We start from the raw sequence: 9133 nt of genomic DNA, 5'->3' as shown, positions 1-9133 counted from the left end.
GGGTGGTGATGGTAATGGTGGTGGTGGAGATGGCGACGGCGGAGGAGGTGATGGCGGCGGTGGGGATGGTGGAGGCGGAGAAGGCAACGGCGGTGGCGGTGATGGCAACGGCGGGGGCGGGGACGGAGGCGGCGAAGGCAGGACGAACGGCTTGCACTGGAACGCCGCACAGTTGACGGGCGGGTGGGCGTAGAAGGCGGCGCACTGCTGCCGCGTCCGCTGAGAGGGGCGATTCGGCAGGCAGTTGTCCCGGTCGCTGCCCCGGGGCACGACGCGCGCGCACGCCGGCGGCTCCCCGGTGAAGAAGTTGTATGAGAAGGTGAAATTCTTGAGCCGCGGCAGCGCGCACACGGCCTGCGGTATCGGGCCGGAGAGCAGGTTGTGCGCGACGTTGAGCTGCTCCAGCTTCCTCAGCCCCGCCACCTCCTGCGTGAGCGGGCCGGCGAGCTGGTTGTGGCTGACATCGAGCACCGTGAGCTCCCGCAGGCGGCCGAGCTCCGGCGGCAGGCATGACTCGAGGCCGTTGTTGATGAGCAAGATCTCGTTGAGCGTGCCGGACATGTTGGCGAGGCTGGCGGGGAGGCACCCGCCGAAGGTGTTGTGCGAGAGGACGAGGACGGAGACCGGCGAGTTGCCGATGTTGTCCGGAATCTCGAAGCGGAAGCGGTTGTGGTTGAGGAAGATGGCGTCGAGCGGGCGGTCGAAGAGGCGGCTGGGCACGGCGCCCTCGAACTCGTTGAACCGGAGGTCGAGGAACCGGAGCGCCGGCATGTCGAGCACGACGTCGGGGAAGGGGCCCACGAAGCGGTTGTTGCTGAGGTCGAGCTCGTGGAGGAGGCTGAGCCGGCGGAGCGTGCCCGGGATCATGCCGCAGAAGCGGTTGGAGTTGAGGTGCAGCAGCGCGAGGTCGGCGAGCAGGCCGAGCTCCGGCGGGAGGTATCCCGCGATGTCGCCGTGGTTGAGGTCGACGCCGGCGACGGCGAGCACGCGCGGGTCGGACGGCAGCGGCGCGCAGAAGACGCCCGTGTAGTTGCAGACGTCCGGGCCGGCCCAGTCGGCGGTGAGGTTCTTCGGGTCGGAGAAGATGGCGTGGCGCTTCCAGGTCTGCAGCGCCACGTAGGCATCCTCGATGCGGCGGCTCGGGAACCGCCACGACGGATCCACCTCCACCGCCGCCGCCGTGCCGGCCCCCTCGCCCCCTCCGTCGCCGGAGAAGCCCGGCGCCGCGGCCCCGGCGGCGGCGGAGAGGGCGGCGAGCAGGAGTAGCGCGAGTCCCCTCATCTCATCTCCTCCAGCCACAATGGCGAGATCTCCGGGCGCTGTCAGAGGGAGAGGGGAGTGGAGTGGAGTGCGGGGACAGAGGGAGGGAGAGAGATGAGGAGGAGGAGGACAGAGGCCAGCTATAAACGCGCACACAGCTCGACGCGTACGGCGGAGCCGAGGGGGAAGGGAAGGGGAGGAAGGGTGTGTGGGGCCGGGGCGGGTGGGGTTTAGTATGAGCAGTGGGCGCGTGGGAGGGGGTACGTGTAGGGGGGGCGTGGGGCAGGCGTGGCAGCGGCGGCGGCTTTACTGTGGGGGGGTCCCCCGGGTTTGTCTCCGGGTTCGCGTGCTGTGACCCGTACGCGACGCGGAGGCGAGAGACGGAGCGGAGTGAAACTCGCAAGACCCTGGCTGGCTCCCCGCGCGTTGTCCAGTTCAAACTCTGCAGAGACCGCAGGTGAGGCGAGACCCTTTTTCTCTCCTTTGTTTTTACCTTTGGGATGGAGTAAAGCAACGACATAAACTATATACTACCTTTTTTTTTGAGGGAAAAAAAACTATATACTACCAGATTAAAAAAGAGCTAGTAGTATAAATGATTTTTTTCTTTTTTCTTTTTTGAGGATTTTTTTTCCTTTTCTTAGGGAGGGGGTGGAAGTTGTGGATGATGGCGTGCAGTGGGCTCACTGGCACGAGGATGCTGCTGTTGCTCTTGTTCCTGCACTGGTCAACGAGGAATTAAGGTGGGTCGCACGGAATCATAGAAAGAAATTCTAAACTCCCGGACCAACCTTATACATAAAATAGATACTTCATTGGGTGTATAAGGGCATGTACAATGGTGGCATATGAATACGTATGCCTCATGACAAAAAGTAATTTGAGGCATATGTGTTGATTTTTTCACTCCAATGAAAGCTATCACTAGTGGACCTCATTAAAGAATAGAAAATGACTCTCACTACACATGCATCCCTCCTCTTCACTTTAACTTTTCCAACTTTATGCACCGGACCACACTTTTTCCCTCTAAGCACCCGCCTCCTGAAGAGGATCCTGCTTCCCCATCCGAACCTACTTTTTCTGTTATCCGATCCTACATGGCACGTGAGGCATCACCCTGGGGCTATGCATTGGCCATGCCCTAATAAACAACGCACGAAGCTAGTGCGTACAACCGATAAATAACACGTAAAGGGGTGGAGTTTTTACCATTAAACACATGGTTTGTGCATGGTTCTCACTAAAAATGGTTGTTTTTTTAGATATTTTTCCTTATTGATTCATGCTACCAAGGCACTAATACATTAAAAGTGTGGATTGTAATTATTTTATTTTAATTCTTTACAATCATAGGCTCCCATGCTTATGAATTTCAATATGATTTCCCGTGGTGTAACCTCAGGAATAATGTTTCTACCGAACATATGTCAAACATATGAACAATCAAGAACACAATTTTGCTTTGTTGAATACGTGTGTTGCAATGGAAGATAGACTTCACATTGGAAATATGTTTCTTCCTTCCATTATGTACTTCATTTTACACTAGTGCTACAAATTGTGCTAAAATCTTCACATACACACACAAAAAAGTCATTCATTTTGATGCACTACCCATGATTCTCTTCGTGTAAGCAATGCTATTCTTGAATTGGTTAACTTTTTCTATGCTTATGCCATATTTTTATACTGGTAATCTCATATTTGGATTTACTTTTATATTTGAAAGTGGGCACCAGTTGATGAGGAAAGAAAATGTATGGCTCGTAGAGAAGCATTTTGGACATCTGGTCTTCTTGCTTTTGAATGGTAAGTTCTTGTGCTCAGACATTGTATATTTTGATAACCTAATATATTGCATACCAAGACTATTCTCGTCAGTTGAATGCTCCATTATGTGCCTTCTGCGGAGTAGTTAGTTGCTTCACACCATTTTTCTTGAATTTCTTAGCTATTTGAGGGGAATATAACCGTGTAGCTGCTTCAGACATTAAAAAATTTGTATGAAATATCTCCTACTTAAAGAACATAAGCTTTCTGTTTTGCTCTTTTGTCATTCTGCTCCTTCCTTCGTCCCCACGCTTGGTTTTCACCGAAGAAGAGGCCAACACCAACCTTAAGTTACACCTACTACCTTTGTAGAGTGTTTATATGTGGTGTATATGCCATATATTGTTAGTGGCTACTGCCAAAATAAGGTAGGATGTGATACTAGCTGTAAACCAATTCAATCAGTTGCCTCATTAGATGATATGTCGCATTAAGCTTCTGTTAGTGTATCTTCTATGGTTGAATGACGCAAAAGCATGAAAGCCACTTTCAAGAAGAGACTATCGTTTGGTAAGTTTCACAAATCTTCCTAACAATAGTATCTCCATAGCATGATTTTCTATAGATGATTATTTTTTACCTTATTGAATAAAAAATGTTCTAAAAATGTAAGACGGTTAATCTTATGGTCTTAGTTATTGCAAATCATGTGTTTGTTTGCTTTACCTTGATACGTACTTGGTTAATTCACATATTGTATTATTTAGTATTTAACAACTGAAGCTTCATCATTTATGTTGTTAATGTTAACTATTCCGTGGGAGGTAGATGGATCTTTCTCTATAACAATAATTGAATCTATATAAAGTGTGTGTGATCTTTGCTATTTTAACGATTTTACTGTTCACCGGGAGTAGATGAGCATACATTAGGGGCATAAACATTGTTAAAAAGGAGACATGGAAGTGGGTGTGTTATAACTGAAGCTTAGTATTAGCTTGGGATGCTATTGTGGGAAATGGTAGGTAGATCTTTTCCTGCTATAATAGTCAAATCTACACGAAGTGTATACGATCTTGGTATTCATTTTTCTGTTGTAAACATGTGCATATATGAGCATAAACACTATAAAATAGACATGATAGTGGGTGGATTATAACTAAAACTTAGTATTAGCATGGGATCTTGATTTTTGCTTCTATAAATTATCTTGGTGTTATGAATTTCCTGGCAGGAAAATCAAGAATTTCATGGATTTGGTGTTTTTGCAAATGTTTCACACAAGGTATGAGACGTTGTATGTTTCCGCAACTTCCCCTCACATATTGTGATTGCTTCTATGAAGGAGATGGGTTTCTGTATAATACTATTGACGTTAGTCCTTTTGTTACTGTAATGGATGCCAACACTTGGTGGGTGTTTTTTCAATAAAATAGAAATGCTTCGGACACTATTGTAAATAATACAAGTCAAATGCAGTTATGCATAATGGCGACTACATTAAAGGCATGTGGTGCTTGTATGTGGAAACAGTTCGATGACATGAGAGGTTGACCGATGATGTAGATGGGATAGAGGGTCCAAGTGATAACAAAACTAATGGCCATGAAATTTTGCAAAACTTTTGCCGATTGTAGTGTCATTTGGGAGGTGAGTAATTTTTTTAACTACTTCCAATTATCTCAACACGGGTGCTTCCACATCATCAAACTTGATAATGCCGTTCGATTTACTAGCTTAATCCACTAGCTTTTGTTTTATCTATGAATGAGAATACTCTACTATGCAACATGCATTAGTGCATTATATGTGAGTTTCAAATCACATTGCATTTAATTGTGGCATGCACAACTTTTCATGTTACGATTTTTTCCTTATGCAGAAAATTCTCACATAGTTTAATCATAAGGACTGAATTAATATTCTACACAATTAGAAACTACTATATATCTAAATCTAGGACAACGCGTGAGGTATCGTCTAGTATATAATTAGTGTACTAGTCAAGGAGGCCCTTGTAGTGCAATTTAGTTGGGCCATAACATTGAGTTGGAGCAAGGCGGCAGACAACGATGGCACAAAAGAGGATGCCGAAGGCGATGACGATGATGGGTGAGGTGGACCACACACTCTACTTGGCCTTTGCCGCGCCACCAGCTCCATCTCCCGCTCTACTCCTAGGCCAAGGTGCAGTAGACGCACACGCTCAGCACTGGCTAGCTCCACACCCATGTATGTGCCCCAACATTTCATTGTTGTCGGTGTTCTTCATTGCCAGTCCCGGTCGTCGGTGTTTTTATAGATGGTGGTCGGAGTTGAGGAAGATCGTGACCCCTTGATTAATAAGATTGATAAACTACTCATATCAATAATCACCTTATGTTTTGGAAGCTCATGTCCAATGAACTTTTAGGCCAAGCGTGCTTGGTATGGGTAATTGAGGATGGGTTACTTATTGGGAAGCTTTCCCTGGTGCGCATGAGTGAGAATAAAATGCTCAGGAAGGACCAGTGTTAGTTTGTATGGCCAGTCTAGATCTCAGGGTGGTAGGCAGGTGTAATGACCAAGAACCAATGACCGTGGCCGAGGCATTACAAAAAATGTAGGCTCCGCACCACTGGGCAGCACCCCGTCCAGATATTACTGTTTCACGTCGACATTCTAGTAGATGGTGGTCAAAGTCGAGGAAGACATGTCCTCGGCACCATTGGGAGGTTAATGCTCGGTTGTGGCCGTGTGGCATGCATCTTCGACACGACAAGTTGTAAATTGTGTAGAAGTGCATGCTCTAGCCAATGCAATCAAAAGACCGATCTTATGGAAGAGACTAGGCAGCACATTATACGTCAACACTCCCCCTCACGTGTGGCTCCCTCAGGCCTAAACGTGGACCGAAAGTGGGCTGCAATTTAATTGCGACAGCCGGGTCTTGAACTCAAGACCTCTTGGCTCTGATACCATGTAGAAGTGCATGCTCTAGCCAATGCAATCAAAAGACCGATCTTATGGAAGAGACTAGGCAGCACATTATACGTCAACAAATTGGAACCAAATTGAAAGCAAAGATGGTAGCTCGAATCAAATAATTACCTAGCGTGTCCTACACAAACTCCTTTCTTTTCCTATTAGATTAGCAGGAGGAGAGGGATCTTTTTTTGCGAATAGGAGGTGGGGGATCTTGATGCAAGGAAAAACATTATTTGAAGGTTGTAAATAAGAGCACCTAACCTCAACAGACACGAACAATCTCACTAGATACGAATCATGATCTCGCTGAACACGACCAAGCAGATTTTGCTTCGTGATGTCGTTACTTCAGGTTGATCTGATTGTTGCACATGTTAATCCAAATTTGTTGACAATGCTACTTCTCATGCTCTACCTGTAAATATCTGTAATAATGAATAATCTGGAGTTACATTTGTTCACGTGGATCAATTGATTAGGAATCATATCCCATGTCCCCAACTAACGCCATGAAGAACTCTGTTGTTAATCGATCCATCATGTTTGTCATCACTGACTCTTGTCCTGTGATCCTGATCCTTGACCTGACCAGTCATACTTTATGACAACTAGCATTGTTTGCTTCGTAGCGAAGCACTAACTTTATGCTAATAAAAACTGCAAGTGGACGGGGCTGCAAGACTAGGAATCATATATCACATGTCCCTAACTAACGTCTAGAAGAACTCTGCCCTAAATTGATCCATCATTTTTGCCATCACCGACCCTTGTCATGTCACCCTGATCCTCGACCTGACTTTTACTCCGTAGTGAAGCACATACTTTACAACTAGTAATAACTTCAATTGGACGGGGTGTGTCGTGTAATTGTCACGGCAGATGTCCTAGCGGAAGGACTTAGTCGTAGAGCCATCGCAACTAGGTTAGTTTAAAGGGGTTAAACGGGACAAAAGACATAGAGGGTTTATACTGGTTCGGCCCCTTGCCGTGAAGGTAAAGGCCTAATCCAGTTTGAGGTGGTATTGCTTGGGTTTCGATTACCAGGGAGCAAAAACGCTTGACCTAGTCCTCGATCTCTTGTTTCTTGCCCTAAACCGCCGCCGGGTCGTCCCTTTATATACACAGGTTGACGCCCGATGGCTCACAGAGTCCCGACCGGCTCATACACAACGTGTCCGGCTTGGTGACTAATTACACCTGCCTTACAAAACAAGTCATACACATATGGCGGTTCATCCTCTTGGGCCTCAAGTCGCCTCTGGGTCTTGGGCCGTCAACGGGCTTGCATGATCCACCATCTTCTTTGATAAGTCGCCAGTGGTATGACCCGGCCCCTCCTGGGCGATTCATACCCAGTAGTTATATCCCCAACATTAGGCCCCAGGTTTATTTGAACTTGTTCATATCAATCTTTAATACATGTCTTGTCAAAAATCTTGCATCGCTTGTTTGATAAACTTTGTTGTAACCCGCCATGACGTCAGCTCACAGAATCTTCTTAAACCGCCGTGACGTCATTTCACATTAATATCACGCGAAACTCAGAACATCTTAATTGATACTTATCTTAATAAACATCCCGAAAACCGAGGCGTCCATATAGCCACATGATGATTTTAGCCTCCTCGATTCCCGCGCCTGGCTTGTATCTACCCCCTTATAAATAGGGATAGGGGTCTTTATCATTTCCCCCTCATTTCCTCCTTCGTCTTCCTCCTTCACACAGCCGCACCAGTACTCGAGCTCCGCCGCCGCGACCTCCGACCGCTGCATCAACCCAGGCCGCTGCATCGACCTGATCGGACCAGAGAACTCCGGCGCGCCACCGCTGCTCCTCGTCACCTGTAAGTGCACCTCCCCCTTTCATCTCAGATCTGTATTAGGGTTCGGGTCGTTCGTCGGTGTTCTATTCGTTCTTGTGTTGTTTCCATCGACTCTGATAGTTTTTAATCTGGGGAGGACATAAATTTTGTGCGGAAGTAGTTTTAACATCATTTTCATCATTAGAATAGCATCTCTCCATATAAGATCTCATTACAGCATCCAAACTTTTCCACTGCCACCACCTTAGGCTAGAATTTTACTGCTTTTCTGAATTGTGGTAGATCCAAAATTATAGCTTTAGCTTGTGAAACATGTTTGTCCACCACTTAGGAAAATTTTCTCTTGAAGGATTTGAAGCACCAAAAACTGTCATGGCGGCTTATGTCATAAACCGTGACCCATCATATATCATTAGGCCCCGTTTAAGCCGCCATCATTCATCTCAAAGTCAATAATCCGGCAATATCCTTCTGGTTTAATCAGGCTGGTTTATTCATCCTCATATTTCAATCCTCCGGTTTGACAATTGCATACTTTGAATTGTATTTCCATAGCCATTAACTTTGTACATCGGTTTAAACTATAATTTGTAACTCACCAGATATCCGCCGGTTTAATAACATCTTGAATCGCCTTGTGTAGGCCGTACACCCAATCATGATTAGGACTGCCACATCATGCAACTGGGTCCCATCCATCGTTACCGAGGAAATGCTCCAAGAATATGTCAAGATTGGTTTCTTATCGGCAAAAAACATCATTCACTAGCTGTTGGTGTTCTGGGAACGGGGGTCCCAGACTTGCCTGCCTGCGGCCCACAGCGTGGCTCTGCGTGTGGGCCCGTACGACTCATCTTCATCAACAAGGCATTCAAGACCCTCGCGAGGGGCCAAGCCTCGCGAGGCGGACGACACAAGACCTCCTCAGGGGCGGCCTCACCAGGTTGGCTCGCGAGGGGCGGAGAGATCAAGGCAAGGCAAACCTCGCAAGGTTCTCGTGACGTGAGCCATGATGATCAAGATCAGGCGGACGCCAGCACGCGCCAGCACGCGCAGTGTCCTTGTTTCCCCTTTGGTGCTAGGGAAGCGAGCATAGGCGTGGAGTACCGAGGCGTCAAGCAAAGGTTTCCATATCGGTGCAACGAGACCAAGACCAGCAGGACGGCAAGACGGAGGTCACCATGGAGCCGAAGGCGGCGTCACCACCAGAGCCTTTTGCAGGCGAAGACCGCTTTTGTCAGGATAAGCTGTACTAGCTGTGGCACCCAAGTTTTTATTTGGATTTTTTTTGAAAAGATTTTATTTGACTT

General features: G+C 47.2%; 1 protein-coding gene across 1 annotated transcript in view; it reads right to left on the bottom strand.

Moving 5' to 3' along the window:
• Window positions 1-1473, bottom strand: part of LOC123076164 (leucine-rich repeat extensin-like protein 3) — a 2883-nt gene extending 1410 nt beyond the window's left edge. The window contains exon 1 of the mRNA XM_044498554.1: window positions 4-1473. Coding sequence (XP_044354489.1) covers window positions 4-1281 — 1278 coding nt within the window. The 5' untranslated portion in view covers window positions 1282-1473. The remainder of the gene's footprint in view (window positions 1-3) is intronic.
• Window positions 1474-9133: the final 7660 nt, after the last annotated feature.

The sequence above is a fragment of the Triticum aestivum genome, chromosome 3D, assembly GCF_018294505.1.
Source record: "Triticum aestivum cultivar Chinese Spring chromosome 3D, IWGSC CS RefSeq v2.1, whole genome shotgun sequence".
Lineage (NCBI taxonomy): Eukaryota > Viridiplantae > Streptophyta > Magnoliopsida > Poales > Poaceae > Triticum > Triticum aestivum.
Note: the sequence above shows the minus strand (reverse complement) of the source record. Positions and strands in the feature narration are given on the sequence as shown.